Source organism: Topomyia yanbarensis, chromosome 1, assembly GCF_030247195.1.
Source record: "Topomyia yanbarensis strain Yona2022 chromosome 1, ASM3024719v1, whole genome shotgun sequence".
Classification (NCBI taxonomy): Eukaryota; Metazoa; Arthropoda; class Insecta; order Diptera; family Culicidae; genus Topomyia; species Topomyia yanbarensis.
In genome coordinates, this window is record NC_080670.1 from 137,034,727 (window position 1) to 137,057,752 (window position 23,026).

Sequence of the window (23,026 nt, forward strand, 5' to 3'; positions counted from 1 at the left end):
ATGGAGTGGCTTAAGTATCTTGTGAATACTCCATTATATCGTCGTTATGGAATAGTTATTGGTAAGGTTAAATGGTCTCGACCACTTATCGTCAGTATCAGCTGATCCTGACAATGAGTTGGAAATAATCGATTCTTCTAACGATTTTGAGCTTTTGATTGGGCAGCAACAAACGCTTCTTTGGAATGAAGATGAATATTTGGAAATGGCACCCGCTCAAAACAGGATACCTTTGTCATTAATATTCGACGAATTCGGGGAGGAACTTTCGCTTCCTGGCATATATTTTGGTCAACCACGCGCCTTCAAATCAGATGTTCATGTAACACCATTTATGATGGCTACAAGCGAACTAAGGCGTCGCGACAGACGAGGTACAAAGCCACAACATTTACTTTATATGGCCGTAAAAATACTTCGTCTTCGCGTTTCTGACGGCTTGCAAAATACTTTTTAATGTATGGGTACTGCAAATATAACACGTGGTATGTTGAAGGATAGAAAACTTTTGGAGTCTTGCATTGAGCGTAATTTGTCGTTTCTCAAATCTATCCCAAATTCTGTCCAATATTGGCAACAACGTAAACATGATGTTTTTGCAATGATTCGGCAACTTGGAAGGCCAGCAACGTTCATGACATTGAGTGCCAGTGAAACTCGATGGCCTAACTTGTTGCTAATATTACATAAACTTTCCGAAGAGCATGATATCGACTTGACAGATCCAATAGAGCAACTAACTGCACTGCAGCGAACAACGCTCGTGAATGAGGATCCTGTCACCTGTTGCATTTATTTCAACAGATTCGTTGATACATTAATGAATATTCTTGCATCTCGAAGACATAGTCCATTTGGCGAGTATTATATTGTCGACTACTTCAAAAGAATAGAGTTTCAACACCGTGGCAGACCCCATGCCCATATATTACTTTGGCTTAATAATGATCATCATGAAACAATTTCAGAGGACATGCCTGCTACAGTGGAGTTAATAAATTTTCTTTGTTTCGTTAGTGCTAATAGCAATCAGATCCATAAGCATACATTTACTTGTTACAAGCGGAACGAGAAGCAATGCCGATTCAACATCCCTTACTGGCCTATGGATCAAACTAGAATTTTGTTGCCTATGGCATCAGATAATTCGAACCGTAGCCAATTGTTAATAAAAGCAGGGCAAATGCGCGAAAATTTGAACTCAAAAGTGTACACAACACTGGATGAGTATCTCTCCGACTGTAATTGTTCGTACGATAACTGTTTGGATGTTATTCGTGCCTCTTCAAAAAGACCCATCCTTCTCTTAAAACGCACAATGGAAGAACTATGGACCAATCCATATAATCCATGGGTTGCTAATAAATTACTCTCGAACATGGATCTTCAATTTATTGTGGACGAATATTCATGTGCTGCGTATGTTGTTGAATATGTCAACAAAACAAACAGAGGTATTAGTAACTTGCATCATGAATTGATCAAGCTACAAGATGAATATCCTGATCAAGATTTCGCTGCACTACTGAAAGAAGTCAGTATCAAAATGCTGAATTCAGTAGAAATGTGTGCCCAAGAAGCTGCTTGGTATTTACTACGACAACCAATGCCAGAAGCCAGCAGAAAAGTTGAATTTATACCAACAATGTGGCCACACGAGCGAATAAAATCTAGAAAACACACAAAACAAATGGACGAGGAAGGCATCGATGTTGATTCGACCGATGTGTGGACGCTAAACATAATCCAGAAATATGAGAAGCGCGATGGTCTAGAAATTAATTGTTTGGCCGATTTCGTAGCGTGTTACACGAAAGATAAAAGTAGTAGTAACACGTACAAGCAACACGAAGTACTCCCCGAGTAATCCGGTGGAGAAAATATAAAATAACAGAGTTAAATGATTACAAGCGCGAAATGGTACTTCTATTTCTACCATTCCGGAATTAGGCTTGCGACATTCTTGATTGTAACAAATTCATTGATTTGTATGATCAAAATGAGACTTTCATATTGAATAAATTGAAACAATATGATTGTAACATTAATCTCGAACAAATCGTCGAAGAATACCTTCGTATAACCGAAGAGAGTGAAACCGACGATCTACAAAAGGCAATCAACGACAAACATAACGAATTCGTAAGGGCCATTACAATGGAGCCCAACGATGACGATATCGAACAGTTGCCTACTGGTGCTTTGGCAGCGGTCGTTAAAAAACGTACTAATGTCATGAGCAAGCAAGATTATTGTGCTATGGTCAGGACAACAAATGTCGAACAACGAAACTTGATTCTACATTTAATAAATATATTGCACAGTTTTGACGGAACAAACACACCTTTGCAGATATTTTTCACTGGTCCTGCAGGATGTGGTAAAACCTTCACTCTTCGAATACTTATGGAGACATACAATCGCTTCAGTCAAGCACATAATTCGTTGAAAAATGCATATGTTGCTTGTGCTTCAACGGGAAAAGCAGCTGTCGCTATTGGTGGTACTACAGTTCATTTCGCGTTCCGTATTACAATGGCGCGCAGAAATAATTCTAAACTTGGATTTGAAACACTTCAACTTTATCGAAATGCTTTTACAGGTCGTTATCATTATCGACGAAGTAAGTATGATAGGTGCAGATATACTTAATATCATACATACACGTTTGCAAGACATTACTGGAAACTATGATGAAGCATTTGGCGGAATTCATCTTATATTCTGTGGTGATCTTCGTCAGTTGCCACCTGTCAATGCGCGTCCAGTTTACAAGCCTTGTAGGAACGTCATTTGCGGACCTATACTTTGGCAATCTCTAAATTTCTTCCCGTTAGTGCAAGTTATGAGACAGTCTGATGTGGAATTTTCATCCATTCTTACAAAAATTGGTAATGGCGAGGCACTTACTACTTCAGAAACTGAACGGATCGAGAGTCGATTCCGAACAGTCGAGTGGTGTAGACAAAATGTTCCTAATGCAATACGCCTCTTCCATCGTAATATGGATGTGGAGAGGTATAATACTGAAACATTGCGTGATCGTGAGGGACTTGATTTTACTGTCGAAGATATTTTCACAGGCTACAGAAATACGGAACAACTAGCTAGTGCTAGGGTTAAACTACATAAAATGAGCGTTGTGGAGACAGGTGGTTTACCTTACTTATTGCGATTAACACTCGGCATGCCCTATATGATCACTACCAACATTGACGTTGAAGATGGTATGGTTACCCGATCAGAACGACATAACAGAAAGCTATCAAATTTATATCTCATGTTGATATTTATTACTCACTGTATTATTTTTGTGATATCCCAATCAGCAAGGCAAGCCAACTTATATCAAGATTATATCTTCTGGTGATATCATTGAACTGCTAATATGATTTTAATGTACGCATATAACGATAGTGTTATAATATATTACATATTCTTTCACAATCATTATTGATTGCTAACTCTAAATTGTAAAGGGGCAAATGACTAGTTGGTTAAAGCCCCAATAAACAAATCAATCAATCAACTGTGAATGATTGTTATATTATACAAATGACTGTCTATTTGCTAATACGCTGAAGCGTCTTTTTATGCGTATATATTCAACTTTTTAAAGCAAATTTTCGAAGTTTTTATTGATTTCCTTATATTTGCGTTTTCCACATGGATATTCAAAGTTCCACTATTTTGAGAATAGATAAGTTTTAGATGCAAGTGGTCTGAAAACTTGAAAGTAAGGTGTTTAACTTACTTGGTTGCATTTTGATTAAGAGATTGCCTATTTTTTGAGACACTCGTCTGACGCGCAACTTCGAATATGTGGCATATGATTTCAATGCTGAAGCCTTTATTCAAAAAGTTTTGGAATCGTAAAGTTATCAACAAGCTATTCTAAAGATTATAATTTTCATATAAAACTTATTTTAAAGAAGATGCAGGAAGTATCAAACACTCCAGATGAAATAAAGAAACGCGGATTCAAATAAAAAAAAACATTTTTAAACTATTTGTTATGGTTTAGTCAAATAATTATATAAATAATTTTCTTTTAATTAATTGTGCATATTGCAAAAACGAATTTTCAGAACTTAAACAGCTGTTTGATATATACTGATTTTCACAAAACCGTTATTAATTTTGTGTATCTTCGAGGATCTTCAGTCCGATTTCTTCAATTTATGCGGGTTTTTCATAAACAACCGAAACTTGTTCAGTTTGTGGGTATCTTATTTTGTGCGTTCGAGTTACCAAAGCATTGTTATTTTTTTATTTAAACTCCCGCATAAAAATAGTTGAGTTTGAGATTGTTGTATCTTTTCATTCCACCTCAGACAGATTGACATTAACGATGAACTGACAATTGCTTTGAATGCGCATATGTACTAATGTTTCCGTTGTATTCGATGGTTCTTCGTTCGTTTTAAAAAAAACATCGAACTAACAAATTTTCGTAATAATCAAGATACTTGATTCATTTTGTAGAAAGTTAAAAAAGGAAGAATGCGACCTGTTCAAATTGTTGAAAAATTAATATTTGTGAGTATGCTGCATAAAGCTATCAATATTCCAAAAGGGCCTAGAAATCTCTGAATATATACATATCCCAGCTGGTATTGTTGTTTGCTGTTACAATTTAAATGTGTTTTAGATAGTGCTTGAAAGAGCTAAAAACTTTAATGTAAAAATATTGAATAATTTCCTCCATAAAACTAAACAAATTTAGAAAAGAAAATGTATTTTTGAAAACATGAAATATTCCAAAATTTGTCACACCGAAGAATCCTCAACAATTTCTCGACTTTTATGATTATCTGTTATAATATTTGCAGATAGATTGAACTATTGTAAAGAATTGTATTTTTGCGAATTTATTAGATATGAGATTATTGTACTGGTTTGCTTAATCTTCCCCATATAAAAAATGCCAATAAGAAAACCCCGAAAACGACTTTACTTGAAATCTCTAAATGCAAGCCTCAAAACTTTGGTATTTGTTTCTTTGAATCTATGTCGTATTCTCCGTAAAATAATGTAGGTAACGTATCCGCTCAATGTTACCATATCGCATCGACATTATTTCTAAAAATCGTGTAAATCATGTTAACGTACAAGAGAAGTACCGAAGCGCACTATTCAGAATCTAAAAATAGCCCTAAATTCCTAATCTGAAAAGACATTATAAAGCTATCCAGTCTATCGTAATATAGGCAGCTGTAGTAGTGAGTAAAACTGCACGAAAACAAAGTGTATGACACAAGGAAAACAAACAGTTCTTAGGCTTTGGCAAAGTTCAATGTGTGCGTGCTAGAAACAAGATGCATCTATAATCGTTTTGCCCTTGACGGACTCGAGGAATATTATGCTACCATTAAACATCAGTCGAAAGCAACGTTGTTGGTTCATGCAGGAAACATCCACATCAAATTCAGAATACCCAGGTTCAAATCCCTATAATCCACAAATAACCATCAGCGTGTCATATATTCGTAATAACAATCAGCCAGCATGTATGCAATCATTTGACCAAACTATAAAAAGCTTTTGCTATATGAAGCTTTTTGCTGCCAAACGAAAACGCCTTAATGTATGCTATATTTTTCTATTCTATTCTATTTTTAGATCTGCACGCTAAATTCGTTGATACTATACAATAGGTAACCTATATTGGCAGTGGGGGAACCTAACAAAATTTGTTATAATTCTGATAGAAGCCTATCACAGGTTGTCATATTTTTGATATATACTAGAAGAATTTCTGTTATGTTTTCTGTTATTTTACCAACTAACGAGACCAAAGTTATAATACAACTTGTTATCATAACAAAGTAACTCAGTCTGTAATAATTTTGTTATTTCTTTCTGATCGGGTAATGGTGCCATAGGGGAACTCAAATATATCGAACACTGCGAAGATGATTCCAGTGAACGTATTATCCGACTTTGGATGAAATTCGAAAGTGATGTTATCGGTACCGTTTTGAGAATTAAATCTAGACCTTTGGTATATTCCAAACCAGGTCACTTGAAATTTGATTGGGTTCCTGTAACAGCCAGTATAAAGCTTGGCAGCATCACTTGTAAACGGATTCAATTTCCGCTCGTTAGTGCGTGTGCACTCACAGTACACAAATCACAAGGAGGTACCTTTTCTGAAATTGTGTTTGATTACGATAAATGTTTAGAACAACAATTAGTATATGTAGGATTATCACGAGTCACATCAATGGATGGACTGTATTTAACTAACTCGAAAAATAATTTCAAATTTCATCACTCTAAGGGTAGTAAATCGCCCCGAATGACTGAATTAAGAACAGAGCTAGTACGCCTGTCAAATCATCAACTGCCAACTATTAACAGTGAATTACTGAATTTTATTGGAGCGATAGATCATAGTTGCAGCTTGATAAGTTTTAACGTCCAAAGTTTGAATGCTCATTTCTCAGATATTACAACTGACAATTTACTAACCAATGTCGACATTTTAGCCCTCAGTGAGACTTGGTTGAACAATTGTTCTGCTGTGAATATAAACGGTTATAGTTGTATCGCCGAATATAAGCGTCCCAATTCTAGAGCTGGTGGTGTTGCAATTTATCAAAGGACCACTGCATCTACTATGGCTATTGTTCATAAAATTGAACAAGTCAGTGAAGAGCATGACGCGAATTTTTCTCTGGCGGATAATAACGGTGATATTTGTGCAACAGAAGTTATGTTAAAGGTATTAAAACGTTACTGGTTGCTGTATACATTTCGCCAGATACAACATTTAAAGAAAAGCAATTTTTCATTACACGTAATTTATTTCCTTACGCTCGGAAAAATATCCCGATGGTTGTTTCAGGAGATTTTAACATAGACATTTCAAAGCAGGAAAACGTGAAATTTGTTCATTTCATGAATGAATGCTTTAAGCTTCGTCTTATCACTGATCCTTCACAAACTACTACACTTGGAGGTACATGCATTGATCTAGTATTTGTCAAAAACTGCAATATAGAAAGCCGATGATATATTTCGTACTTTTCATATCACAGGCCCATACTTTCTTTAATTGATCCATTAGAAAGATGAACACTTTGTTTTCAGTAATGAGAGATAACGTCTGGTCAATAATATTTTATTGCGTCTATCACTTGCGTTTCGAAGGTCTATGCCTTCATCTTCTGGGAAAAAAGCACTAACAATATTATTTTTGTCATGTTGGCTTGAGGATTTAAACTGAAAACGCAAAGTACTGATCTACCTGAGACGGTCCCCGCACACATCACGCAGACTGAGCAATTGATTCATGTGCGTTGCGTTTTCCGTTCAAATGTTCAAATCAACTTAACAAAGATAATATTGTTAGTGTGTTTTGCCCTGAAGATGAAGGCAGGTAATAGACGCAATACAATATTATTGTAAGAAACCCGTGACCAAACGCCATCTCTCTTTAATTGATCGAGTAATTTAACATTTTCAATATACGATGCAGAAAGAAATCATAAACGGTTTATAACGCTACAGCTACACCAATCATGTCGGTATCGCACCCATGGACAACAGTTCAATCCGGAAATAGAGAGCAGAAGAATTAATTAGAAGTCTTTCCTTTTCCGAAAAATCCCATTGTTTACCTACATATTCATATAAATAATTCAAAGTGTATTCTACTTCACTCCGGTTATGTCTCTGACATTACCCACCCATCTTTTTTTAAATTCAACAGATAGGAAGTGACTATGTTCGGCAAAAATATGTCTTTCGATACCGCAAATAACTTTGTGGAAGATTCCAAGTAGATACGAGAATGTATAAAAAAGTTATCATGAAAAAACTGATTTTAAGGGGTTTTCCATATAATATGTTCCATAACTTGTAAACTACTAAAGATAGATACACCATATATCTATCTTTAGTAGTTTACGAGTTATGGAACATAATATATGGACGACCCCTTAACCTTAGACCCCCTTCTGCAATTTCTTTTATAGTAACATTTGCTACAACTTTGCCGAAGACACAAAGTCTTTATCTTAATTAGTTCGGAAAATAAATTTCGTATTTCACTTACAGGTGAATTAATCACAGAACGGTATACTCCTGTGGATGCGCAATCATAAGAACAATAACTTCTCCGAACAAACTATATATCTAAAGTCAACGATTTAGACGCTATTAATTTTGAGCACGAAAACGACGTTTTAAAACACTGTGCACCGGCACTCTTGAATTATCTGAAGCGCAAAAATGACGGACAACAGTATCATCTCAAGAAATCAACGTACTAACTTAGGTTGGCATTCCTCGTATGCTGCAAAAGAACAATATACAAATGCAATGAAGCGTTTCGATGCTATTTTCTAACATTTGTATAAGATATTAATCAAATTAGAAAGGCTCGGGTTTAGTAGAAATATTTTGAACAGCTAATTATAAGAACTTTAAGATCCTATTTCAGTTTATAAAATGGCTTGAAATTATGACTGCATGCATTCATGTTTTCACAATAGCTAATCATCGAACAAAACGCACCCCTAAGTTTTGGATGGTATGCCCTATTATAAGCACAACTGAAAAGTTACTAGTTAGCCAATTTGTGCGTTTTAAATAATTCTGATATTGATTTGTTTTATAGGTAAAACGAGGTGTGCTACATTGTTTAAACTTTTTTTAACTTGATAAAAATTTCAATAGGCATTTAATCCCATTGTTGTGGGGTATATTCACCGATTGATGTGGGGCATACCAACCTTTTGTTGTAGGGTATATTACACTATAACTTGGAGCATTTTGCCCGGGGTGAATGAAGAAACTCTCGCGTGTTTTTTTGTAAACGGCCAAAAAGCATACTGTCAAATTTCACTTTGGGAGAAAATTCCGGACAAACCGTAACTCGCCAAGAGTGGACGTTGGCATTTTATAAAAGAGAAAAGTTTTCTCTTTCGTTTACTGCTGTCACTAATAATAGGCGATTGATGGTTTGGCCAGAATTTCCTCTCAACGTGAATTTTGACAGTATGCTTATTGGCCCTTTTCAAAAAACACACGTGAACTAATATCTAAGCATCGTTGAAAACTGTTTAATAATCGTTTTGTTATGATATTTTCAGAGGAATTAAGTAAGTGGGAATTAATTTGTAACTGATATACAGTCGTGATTCGCTGGTTGGGCCACAGCCTTGTCCAACTAACGAAGTTGATTCGCTAGTTGGACCGACTGACAAATGTCAAAAACTCTCCAAAGAAGATGTTGGCAGTGTAAATGCATCTGTTCACATCTCCAAATATTGTCAGATTGATTGTCAAAGTAAATTTGACACGACATTTTGACGTTCAGATGCTTTTTAGTTGGACAATGGTCCAACTAGCGGAGGTCCAACTAAAAAGCGGTCCAGTTAAAAAGTGTCCAACCAGCGAATCACGACTGTAGTAATAAATTGGAATAATTGATGCGAAGATCAGTGTCCATCACTGATGTATAGCTATTTTTGCTTAAGGGGGACGTGTTAGACCCGTTTACCCTATTTTGAAAGAGGAATTCCTACCTATCTTTAATCTGTTTTGTGAACTCTTCACATCCTCTACACATTGAACAGGGAACCTCTGATGATGTGTTTGCTTATTGAGTGGGGGAAGAGTTATTTTCTGCTCTTGGAGAGGTGTTTGAACCCGCTCAGAAGCACATAACAGAAATCTCTCATAACTATAACTCACATTGTTACTTGTTATAAATTTCTGTTATTTTAACTACTAACAAGACCTAATTTATAACACAATATGTTACAAAAATTGTGTTCTGTTATAATCTTGTTATTTCATTCTGATCGGGAAGGCCTTATCAAATTGTCGATACCTCACCTCATAACAATGAAAATTGACCTAAATCTGTTTTTAGGATATTTGAAAATGGCGATGATTCCACCTGTTACAAGAATTTCACCCAGATTAATTCGTATTCTTGGGTGCAATCCAGGACCGATGACCCTTCAAGGGACAAACACGTATCTAATAGGAACTGGTCAAAGGTAGGTAAATTATGCAGCGAGTTTTGGCTTATTGGATATTATCACGCATTATTGTCTCACGTTTGCAAACGCTATCAGATAAATAGTTGCTCAATATTTTCATTATGTTCAAAATACTCATTTTACCCAATACATTCAATTATTGCATTGTATTTTATGTTCATAGCTGTGTTCGTTATGCGATAAAATTCATTATGCACATTACGTTGGCTGTTGAGCCGTCTATGGAAACTGAGCTTCAATGTCAGCTTTTTTCTCCGAGCAGCCTAGATAAGCCGTGTAGTGTACTGTTTCAATCGGCTAAAAATTGTTGCACTACGGACCACCTGTTCCGATAGTAAGAACGTACCAAATTGGTAATCCCAATAGTTGAGGGGGTTTTGAATATTTTCAATGGCTAACGAAATCGGGGGAAGTATCGGGGCGAACTCCACAGTATGAAGCCCTTCTTGCATTACTATAAGCCAGCGTTCAGGGGACTGTTTGCTCTACTCATCGAACTTTTTTCACAATGGTTTGGCAGGGTTTTTGCTGGGTTTTCAACAGTTGGAGATTTGTTAAATTTTTCAGATGATGGCAATTCGCTGAAGTTTTTAAGGGTTTCAGTCATCAAATTGCGGTGTATACGAACGAACCTGTCGTATTGACTATGATCCACTAGGAGGTTGATAAGTCTATTATCTTTCTCTTAAAAACAGCCGGCGGGTTGAAGTATCTCAGCCAAGATTCAGATTTCTAAGTTCTTGCTCCCAGGTCGTAAGAGGCGACTGAAAACAGGACTGCCTAAGTCAAGGTGTAGTTCTGTGCCGAGAACTGAATGGCTGGCGGGGATAAAATATGCCAGTCGCGAACTAAGTATCATGGGCCTTGTCCTTACTGTGTCAGGCGAATTCTGACGCAGTGGACGTTTCGTTTCTTCGTAAGTCTTGGGACTCACATGATGAGTTACGAAACTAAAAAAAATATCCAAGCTAATCTGCATTGTGCAAAAGGAGCAATTGGAATCTTTTATCGCAGATTTACAAAAGAATACATAGACTTGGTTTTAATCCAAGAACCATAGGATTTGCAAAAACAATATTCTAGTAATATCTACACAAACGGGTGAGATAATATTGGAAAGTGCAAATGTTAAATTTACATCCATAACCGAAATTATAAATAGAGACATAGTGACAATAGGTTAAAGATACCAACAACGAGAGGGAGCACTGATATACTATAGCTTCTGATTACTTCTCAAGGGAATCTGAAGAAGCCCCTGCACAGGAAGTGATTGAGTTTGTTGTCTACCGTAGGAAAAGAAATAAGCGGTTGGTTTGGTTATTGGTTGCGATGCAAACGCCCACCATACGATATGGGGAAGTAGTGATATCAACGAATGTATCTAAAACAGTATATTACCAAATAATAATGTTATATGTAAAAAAGGCAACAAACCTCCGTTTATAAATGCGATACGCGAGGAAGTGCTGGATCTTACAATCTCACGTTCACAATTCTCTGAGAACATCATGAACTGGCTTGTGTCTGATGAAATTTCTCTATCAAACCACACGCACATACTTTTCGAATATAAAGCGGAATAAACCCTAGCCGAAGTCCCAAAAATGCAAATTGAGATACATTCTACTCTAAACTGCTGGGTGCAAAAGCACGTTTTGAAGCAAAAATCCAAACCAAACAACATATTAGAGATCTCGTCAAATATTATAACATCGCAACTTATGGATGCTTATAATAGAAGCGGTCTAGCTAAGACGCGTACATCCAACAAGGACGCACCATTGGTGAAACAAAACCCTAGAATAGCTAAGAAAAGTTTCTAGGAAACTGTGCAACCGGGCTAAACGGACTGGACAGTTGGATGACCCGGATAAGTATAAAAAGTACCTTTTGACATATAACGTAGAAATTAGGAAATCTCGAAGAAAGAATTGAAGGCTGATGTGCGAGCGGATTGAACAAACTCCCATCGTTGCAAGACTACAAACAGCTCTCTCAAAATATCATACACACGGGTTAGGTAGTGTGAAGTTGGACGATTGAACATTCACAATTAATTCCGAACAAATACTTAGTATCATGATGAAGAAATATTTTCCTGGTTCGCTTCCCATTAATAATATTCAAACACAGAATCAAATTGAAGCAAACCCTGACTCATATGACGTTGGCAACGAAGCTCACGAAATAGTCAAAGCTAGAGTCTGTGGTATTATAGAGTTCCGTACAGAGGAATGCGCAACACTGCCTAAAATGATGCCCTCTTCTTTGTTTCTGGCACCCACAGTTTTCGCTGTAACTTTGAGTGACTTCTACCGAGTTACACAGTAAATTAATATGGAGTGAATTGAAAACGTACTGTTTCGTGGCTTATAGCACTTTATTTATAACACATTCTTCCATGTAATTTATTTTACATTGTTACAAAAAAGTATAATAAACTTAATACAGTGTCTTGTTTAGTCGATTGAAATATTTCGCCATGATATTATTTTTATCAACCCTAATACTTTTCTTGCATGTTTCCCGAAAGAATAATGTTTGTTTATTTTGCACGATAAGTAGCCATCTGCCTGTTCGATAGGTAGATTTGGCTTCATTCTGTGTGAGCCTTTATAACATAAACAACGCCTTTGGCCTTTAACATAAACAACGCCTTTGATCACAGCTAAAGAGACTAGAATAACAAAGGGACACGATGTTTCGTTTGGAATTCCAATTTTTCTGTCAATGCCATTCCAAACGAACAATAGAGTTGTCAATCGTAAAAGTTTAGCGTTATGATGCAAACATTTAAAACGAAAGTCGTTCCGTTATTGGTCTGAATCAGCCAAACAAAGTAAAGCTCTTTTGTTTCCAACAAACTGGCAAGACAAATACATATGCACAAGACTTCAACCACGCCACTTCTTGTTGTGGATCCGCTTGCAATCGAAAAAAATAACAATTGTTCTTGGCCTAATGTGGTTTTGCTGCTGCAAAAGACTATTTCTGCGGATATAACTATGTTTCAGCTGGTCGCGAAACTTAGCAGACAAGTAGTCGCAGCAAATTTTTATTTTGGCTAGAAGAAACAATCGGAATAACAACAAACAAGTTTTGTGAGGCTCGCACATTAGCACCCGTGACCCGTAGCTTGGTTGCAAGCAGGGTTGCCAAAATCACGGCTTACATATACTAGGCTAGCTCGTTATAGTGTAAACATTTGACGAGCGCGCGTCATAGAAATCGTCGGCGAAAACAATTACATGAAATTCATATATTGTTTGCTGCTAACGAATGATCGACGCCTGATAAGTCACAAGGTCATTCGTAACCGCGCGCCCTTTGAGTGCGTTGTTTGTTGTAACATTACCTTGAGTTAGGCGATTTTTTTTTTGTAAATAAATGATGATGCTCCCACCTCATACCCCCACAAAGGTGTGAGTTGAACGATTTATCTAGAAGATAATTAATATTTTAACTCATGACAAGACTAGTTAACAAAAAAAACGGACTGGTTCAATTTGCAGACATAGCCTTTCCTTCGAAAGAACTTAACCAGATATATTTCGAATATTCCATCAACAACCAGGGCCCATCAAGAAAATTTCCATTCCGGGAAGATACTTGATAGAATCGGGAATTGAACCCCATAGCTTCCATTTCTGATAATTCTCTGTAAGACTCCTCCCGCCTGACCAAGACATCGGTACTACCACCTGCTAAGGTGAGAAGTGACGAGCCTAGTGGCAGTGCAGAGTCTAGCCGAGTTATATTATCCACATCAGGCCCCTTTATTGAAAGTTTTGTACCACTAACCCAAGGCAATCCGGGGATATTCGATTCCGGGAATACCCTGGATTGATCAGGAATTGAACCCGATATCTTGTTATATCAGAAAAAGTCACCAAGCCCCCAACTCAACGAACCAACTCCGTTATGGCAGCAATAACCGAGATTAACTCTATTGTCGAGCAAAGCTAGCAGAGCAACTCCATCATCAAATCAGACCCTGATCACAACAAAAGTCTAAAAGCTTCGATTCAACCCGATGAGCTCTTAGTACTGGTCACCATGTTCGATTTCAAGTTAGTCTCTATCTGCTTATCGCGCGCGTGGCTCAGACTTCTGTAGACATCTCATTATTTTTAAAAACTATAATAAACAATTAACAAAAATACATCATCATCATAGCGAATATAATAACTTAGTGTGACTAAATGCAAATAATAGAAGAGAAAAAAATACAATCTTCGTGGTATTACCACAGAGAACAGACGTCCATCTTCAGCATTCAACTTGTGTAAAATCTCTAACGGTTTCGAAGGTAGTTTGGATATCTAAACCAGGTGCGCTACTGTCGTCATGTTTTTTTGTGGCTGAGTGCGACAGAATTGACAGCGGTTATTCCTCTACCCAGTCCAACTAGTCCGGAACCGATTCGGACTTCCAGCATGAATTCCAGCTCAAATGCGTCAACCGATAGAGTCGGAATCGGTTGTTTTCTTTGAGCTAGATTCCATGCTGAATCCATCCAGGATTTCGAACCGGTTCCGGAATCGATTTGACGGATAGTTGGGATAGGTTGGTGTGGTGGCGCTAGTGTTTTTAGTATATTAATTAAAATGTTTACACACGTTTTTTAAATATTTTTGTTCGATCATGGATGTCTGTTCTCTGTGGTATTACATAGTTCTTCAAATAACTCCAAAATATAAAAATTCAAAAAATCTGTCTACAAAGCAGATTTTACCTGTCCGCTTATGTTGCCGCACGTTTAATATGTCTAGGCATCGAATTGAAAAACATTATTCCTTTGTACAACAAGGAGTTCTGTGATCTACTAAATAAAAAGTTAGGTATTCTTGCATCAGCCGCGTTTCTAGTGTTGTACCTATGCACATCACTTCCTCTTTCAATTCGATCACACAAATATCGAGGCAGCATTCCATTAATAATTTTAAAAATGAACACCATAGTCAAGTAATAAATTCTTTGCTTCACTGAGAGCCATTGTAATGCATCTAGCATTACACTAGAGGAAGCGTATCTGTTACATTTTAAAATTTATCGCATGATTCTATTTTGCAATCGCTGTAATCTCAATATTTGTGTTTGATTGGCAAGAAACAAAATAGACGGGCAGAAGTCAACATGAGGTGAAATAATAGATTTATATAATAAAATTTTACTACTTATTGTTAAATCATTTTTCAGACGACACAATATACCATACTTTTTAGCAATCTTTTTGATGACATTGTCGATGTGAGACTTAAACGTTAACTTTTCATCAATGATTATTCCAAGATATTTTAATTCACTAACGCGATCGATAGTCTCACCGTTTATTTCAACGCTAACGTCAGGCCTAGTATTAGCCGAAGAGATAATCATGTATTTAGTTTTAGCAACATTTAACTTTAATTGTTAACCAACGAGCAAGGGAATGCAAATCTTCGTTCAAATGTATATATATATATATATATATATATATATATATATATATATATATATATATATATATATATATATATATATATATATATATATATATATATATATATATATATATATATATATATATATATATATATATATATATATATATATATATATATATATATATATATATATATATATATATATATATATATATATATATATATATATATATATATATATATATATAAAAAAAATTTTGTTGCATGTATTACCAGCACATAAATGGAATGGCAAGAATTTATTTGATAGAGATCAATTACGAGAATGACAATATAATACTGATGAATTGCATGAATTTGTCGAAAATTAAATTGAAAATTGCACTGGCGATCGCTTCATCTGAAATTAAATCAACATTGCTGGATGATGGACGAACAGCTCTGCCCTAAAATAGCCACTAAATCTTGCGCTTCCGAAAAACGTTACTTACAATATCAATCAAAATTCAATACCCATAAAAGGAACCAATCGAATATTTGGTGGCGTGGTCGGCGATTTGACCCGTTAGTCGACACCTTCTGATGAAATCAGTTCTTGCTTGAGGGGGTAGGATTATTGTTGAAAAAAAATCGTGCTAAAAAAATTGGCGAAACCGAGAATGTTAGTCTATTTAGTCCATAATGCAACATTTAAGCAATATTATCATAAATGTTCACCGCAAAATATTGAAAATTGGGTGTGTTACACAAGGTGCGGAAAACTCGCTCACCGCCATGAGCGTACATGAATTTGTTGCCTTATACATCGTCGGGGGTTTACGCTCTCGTTAAAAAGATACAGACCCACACAATTCGTTCCGCATCACACCGTATGCGATTACGAAGGGAGAGAGAATCGGAAATCTCAAAATTTTTTAACGCGTTCCGCATTGCCGATGCAGTGAGGTAATGAGTGCCATCGAACATATTCGGCAGCGAACATGTTCGTTCGGAAAAATGATCCAAATCTTCGTGCGCAATCCTGAAACTAAACGATTGAAATATATGGCTGGCATAAAAATATCGGTAGGAGTCAGTGTCCGCCTGGACACCACACGGAGTGGCAATTTCTGCTGTGTAGGTTCAACTCGCAGTCATTTCCTTGCTGCGTGTTAATTTTGTCATGCGCTATACATGTTATCGCTCGAGTTGAACTCTACCATTGTATGTACAAATGCCGTACTTGCGATGTAGACAAGATGTGTGGTAATGTACATAGGTTTAGATTTGTTTGGATTTAGTTTAATTTTCAATTTTCAGGCGCGTTTGGCTCCTTCCATGCGCTATATTCGAGAGGAAACTTAGATTTGAGAGGATAACTCAAATTGATGTCAAAATAAATTAAGTGATAACAGTTTCGGTTGAAACCTGACTCAGTTTCGAGATCAAACAAAAACACATTCGTGCTAGGGCATACGAGTCCGGCGCATAAAGTTCATACCTTTTTGTGTGCATGAAATTAGGTGTGAATAAACAGATAGAAAGGGAATCATATGTATCAACTAATAACAATATAATAAAATATAATAGATAAATCGAAATTTTAAAAACAGTTTATCAAACGAAATTTTCACTGAAATGCTGTTAAGTTTATTAAGTTTCTTGGAACTAATAATTGGAATGTAGATTGCGTGAAATTTAGTAACAAGGATCACCGTTCTGGCGGAGTAACTATTGGTGTTTGTTTCAGGCAACGTTCACGAAGAATAGATAAGGCTAGTAACTGGGACTATAACCATTCATGTATGCGCTTACAGTTGTATTATCTATAGCATTGCAGTTATTGATATTAGTGCTGCCAGGGACATTTTCAGTTAGCAGTGAAAATGAAATTTGTAGATATTTTCGTTATATTGCATTATTATTGAAAACTGTTAAAACATATAAATGTAGACTATCTTTGTCTATCTTTCCTGTGTTATGGGCTATTGAACAATTGGGCAGGCCATAGCACTCTGATAGAAGCATCACTCTTGATAAGCAGAGGTTTTTAGTGTTTCTTGATACAAACAAATCAAAAAAAAAGTTTAGCATGAAAGGTTTCGAGTGATCGGTGTGAATGAATTTGTTTATAGACATCATTCAAAAGCCGGGGATGGAAAACGTGTGCAACTTTCGTAGCCATATATTTTTCCAATCATAATAACTGGCCAACAACATTTCGATCCGCCTCAAATTGTTTAAAATCACATTTTTTTCATATCGATTGGAATTTCTGAATCAGACAAGATCAGTTGAGTTTGAATCGAATATTAATAGTAGACCCCATGTTATATAATACTTTCAAAGAAAATTGGTTATATCTCACGGCATAAAGATACTTTCCTAAGATTCAAATTTGAAAAATGTTACATGGTTAATTTTACGAAGATGCGAATTTTAATCCAGGTCGCAATTCTATGATTGTGAGTATTGTGTGAATTATATTAGAATTTAAACTAAACTGTTCTCATTAGGGTCAGACCCAAAAGATTGTGAAAAGCCTTCAGACAGCACAGAAAAGCTGTTAGGAAAACTTGGAGTCTCAAACCGATTTACATCTTTGAGTTTATATAAAAAATTGTATGTTTAATAATGTTCTTGTGTGGTGTCACATGGAAGAAGTGATGACAATCCTGTAAAAGCTTAGCTATCTGCTGAGAATGGTGTTCATTGCGATAGCTGGGACACTTACGACACAGAAATGCGTAGAACTGAAGAACTTATAAATACTATCAATTTGGGCAGTCTTCGGCCATCTTTTGCAAGCAACTGGATTTTTGCAAAGATTCTAGGGGAACTTGTGCTTCGGAAAGTAAACATTAAGTAGTAGCTTATTACTGAAAGAGCACATACCACAGAGAACAGACGTCCATCTTTAGCGTTCAACTTATGTAAAAATCATTAACGTTGTCGAAGCTTATTGGGATATCTCCACCCGGTGCGTTACTGTCGTCATGTTTTTAGTGACCGAGTTCGATAGATTGAAAATCGAATTGTAATGCCTGAAGATATTTAGGTTTGAAGAAAACCATTTTTGTTGTAAAAATCACTTTCAACTGTCCAAACAAAAGGTTCTTTTGAAAATTTTCTCCAGAAATAGTCTTGTTATCCAGTGTAGCGCATTCCTCTGTATTTGACTCCTAAAGTGCACAGACTCTGGGTCTTACTATAAAAATTGATTTCGTCAGACACTAGTTACACTGTTACCAGTGATATTATACATAAATAATACATTTCTATGCATTGTAATCAATAAATATAACACGTATAGCATAAAATATAGTTAACCCTTAACGCTGTTTTAAAACAATATTACGCAAAACATCTCAAAATTATCACAGTAATGTATTGAAACTATGAAACAATTTTCACAAAAGTTTAAAAAAAATTATTTGCGCCTTTGAGGGTAATATGACTCCCATGTTTGGAAATAAAGTAAAATGTGATATCAATTGATACAAAAAATATCTATTGCACATTTTTAAAAGACCTATTATGTACAACAATAATGTTGCCAAAAACGGAACCCATTTGTTGCCAAAATCTGAGTGTACCGAAAAGGGAGCATGAAAAAATCGGAACGTGCCAAAAACGGAATCTTACTGTACTATCATTGAACAGCCTCCAAGAAACATAAAAAACACATATCGTCAATACTTCCACCATTCCATTACACGTTGAAAACCTTGTCAATACGCTCCAGTATTGACAAAACAACTGAACGTGTAAGGACCGCTAATATGGAACACAAACAAGATCAAACATTCATTACTAGTATATATGATGATTGACAGCAGGAAAAACAAAAAGCACCACAAAAAGTATAAGCAATCAAAACATCGGGAAAACAATATTTAGAACAGATGGATAAATCGTCGTACCCGGAACATCACATTCCAAATCCATTCTTGACCGCTCATCATTCCGAATTAGATCCACATGACATCACTGTGAACAGCCTAGTGAAAGAAACCGATTCCACGCACCCCGGCTTGGCCACAAAGTCAACTTACTGTACTATCATACTACAAATTATGCAAAACATCAAACTGTCTTGACAACAAAAACTCCAAAGTCTGTCAATGTCCATTGTGGTATAACAAAGTTGGATTGACGATGTGTATCAAAAATATTGAACGCGTAAAGTCCGCTATTCATTTATACCTATGTGGAATATGAACGATATACAAAGGGACAATCTGCTCGCTTAGCAAATTACAAACACGCACATGCACTCGACTGACACTACACCACTCCATCGATACAAAACACCGCGGCAGCGTCAATGCAAACAATGGCAAGCACCGCTCCCGCTCGCATGCGGTGGGAATTGAATCGATTTTCGATTTAGGCGAACATAGATCGCGATCCAAATTTTTGAGGAAGAATCGCATTGCCGAACGGATCCGATCATCATAGTTCGGATACAATTCCGAACATGTATCGGAAAGAACCTAAATCGCAGCGATCCAAGTTGAGCGTAAGAGTGAAAAAATACGAACATGTGAGATACCATATTCACTTGGCTTTGGCCGATCGGGCGCTCAACATGCACACTCATAAACAAGAAAAACAGAATAAAGCATCGGAGGTAGGTGAGCGCGCATGAGCCTTGAGTGAGCGTAAAACGATGCGATTGTTCCTATCCTTGGCGTTACAGTGAATCTTCAGGAGACACCTCGAATAAATGCGATGTACAGCATAACTCAAAATCTACTGAACCAAATTGTTTGAAATTTTGCACAGTTCTCCTTCATATCATCATATCATAATATCATTAAAGATCATAACTTTGTTCACAGGGGAGTGGGCGTAGCGTATTGGTAAATCGATTGCCTTGTATGCAGCGCACCTGGGTTCGAGTCCCGACCCCGCACATAGGGTTAGACATTTTTCCTAAGAGATTTTTCTAACCCGAAGAGGCGAATGACCTTAAGGTTAAAACTTCTATAATTGAAATAAAAAAAAATTTGTTCACAAAAATAAGTTTTATGATTTTTTTTAACGAAAATTGCATTTTTAGCTGCAGAATGCTACGAAAAATTCAAATATAAAAAATAAAAGCTTCGATCAATACCTGGGGATATGTAGAAGAACTGTGCAAACCTTGAAAACGATTGGTCCAATATATTTTGATTTATGATGTACACCACAAAGCAAGTTTTCAACGAGATACCTTCAGAGATTCGCTGTCACTGGCTCAATTTTGAGTATTCTGCTAGATATTTGAAGAAATATTGTTCAATTGTGCAGTGATTATATGGAAAGTGAATGAATATACTAACACTCTCTGTATCGCCAAAATATTTTTTTAAATGTGCCATTTTTATGAATTTACTTTACCCACGTCCACCAACACTCCTTCATGTTTTCGTATCATTGGAAATATGTTTCGAAAACAGAACTTTTCACTATATGTGCATTTTTTATTGAATGATTCTTATAGTCACCTTCGCAGGTCAATTCGCCAAAAAAAGTTAGATATATAGATTGGGAAAATGTTAATCGATGCAACAATAAATTGTACCGCATTTCCACATGATTTTGTAAAATAATACAATCCATTGAAGAATTAATCGATTGCGTATATTGACTTCAATTTCATACACTACTCCATTCAAAATAAAATCGATGGAAATTCTGTTACGATCCACCATGCTTTCAGGTGTATGGGTTTTATTCGTAACCTACCCAGCAGTCTCCGTCAGACGAGGGTTTTTATATTTAATCAAAAGAAAAGAGTTTTTTCTACGAATTTTTGCGATTAAGGAAGTTGCTTAAGGTGTACATTGACAATAACTTTGTTGTTGTTGATGATTAAAAAGTTATATTGGAAAAAAAATATTTTTAAGGGGGTCTATACCAAGCAAACCTACATATCTCGCTACTGTTCATATATATAGAGCTTTAGTATCTTCAGTAAAGTTTTTCACAATAATATTTTCTAGAACTCTACTGAAGACAGCGAGCTTCTAGCAAAATTATTTGGGGAAATAAATTTTCTATCTCACTTTTAGGGGATTACTCACTCAATTCATTATATCAAAAGATGCATCTATTTATATCTAGAAACTTCTTCGAAAAAATCCATTCTCGAAAACCAATGATGCAGGAGTTTTGATTGAATTGAATTTTGATTGTGAAAACGTTGTTTTGCAACACCGTGCACCGCATGTGTTGCAATTGAAACTTTGTGTGCCTACTATATTAGTTACTGCGCAACATCGACCCACCACAACTGTGCTTTGGTTGAAAAATTTCATTTAAGCGACCATTGTAACTAGAAAATATAAAGGAGCAGATGTACTGCTACCTCGAATTCGAATGATACCAAGGGATTTCAAACGATTGTGTGTAGAGAAATTTATTTAATTGTGCTCCAGGTGGTCAAACTAAGAACATTGTCTATCCGCGAGAATTACAATAAGTTTCTTCTTTGTAACAAAAATATTTCTTATTTTTAGCATATTTAAAATATTTTGTTTAGTCCTGATGGGTGTAGCGAAGCGCACCGGGTTACAGCTAGCTAGCTAGTATATATATATATATATATATATATATATATATATATATATATATATATATATATATATATATATATATATATATATATATATATATATATATATATATATATATATGTTTGTATGTACACTGCTGGCCAATAAAATAGGTGTGTGATAGATTATTTTGTTTTTTTTTTCTCAATTACGCATACCAAGTTGCAGCAGTCACAATCACACCTACCGCACACAGAAGCCTTGGGATCTGTCAAGTTACTAGTGGGTTGTTGGCGCTGATTATATTTGCAATCTTTGTCAAGATGCAAAACAAGACTGCCGCAGGCTTTCTCGTCTGGTCAATATACTAGGTGTGTGAAATATATTAACGTGTTATTATTTTACATAATTCCATTATACGTTTTATTTGGTGAAGTTTGAATTCAGCGTGTTAGTAAATGTACTTAAATGTTGAATAAGTCAAAGATTTGTTATAGAATGGGTCGAGCATCTCACTGCACTCAAGTGGAACGAGTTTTTCTAAGAAATTTTGTTCAAGAAGTTAAGACGTATAAATAAATCGCGAATACACTGCGGCGTGCCGAAAACTTCGTTACAAAAGCCTTAAAACCTTTGAAAAAAGGAAACATGCAAACAACCCAAGAAGACGTCTACAGCAGCTGACCTTCGTATTGCAATTTTAGCGAAATCTGATCCATTCGCGTCATCCAAGACCAATTCAGCACAAATTGGAAAAGTGGTCCGAGAACAGTTTGCTGTAGGCCGTAAAATTTTTAACCTCCAGAAAAAATTGCTAAGAAGGTTCCACTATTTCGAAGCCAAAGCCTTTGAAGAAAAATGCAATTTGCTTTTCAACAGCGTTAATGGGCCTGGTTCAGAAGGAATCAAAAAAATGGCGACATATCCTTCGGAGGGACGAATCAAAGGTAAACCTGTTTTCCTCCGATGCACAACGAAACGTTAAACGTCCAAAGTGCAAACAGTTTGATCTGCGACACACGCAAAATATGGTAAAGCACGGAGGCGAGAATAATGA

General features: G+C 36.0%; 1 protein-coding gene across 4 annotated transcripts in view; it reads left to right on the forward strand.

Moving 5' to 3' along the window:
• Positions 1-23,026, forward strand: part of LOC131691769 (endoribonuclease LACTB2) — a 395,704-nt gene that overhangs the window by 165,126 nt on the left and 207,552 nt on the right. For all 4 annotated transcript variants that reach the window (XM_058978684.1, XM_058978597.1, XM_058978439.1 and 1 more), the window contains exon 2: positions 9,887-10,016. In XM_058978684.1, the coding sequence (XP_058834667.1) occupies positions 9,887-10,016 (130 nt within the window). The remainder of the gene's footprint in view (positions 1-9,886; positions 10,017-23,026) is intronic.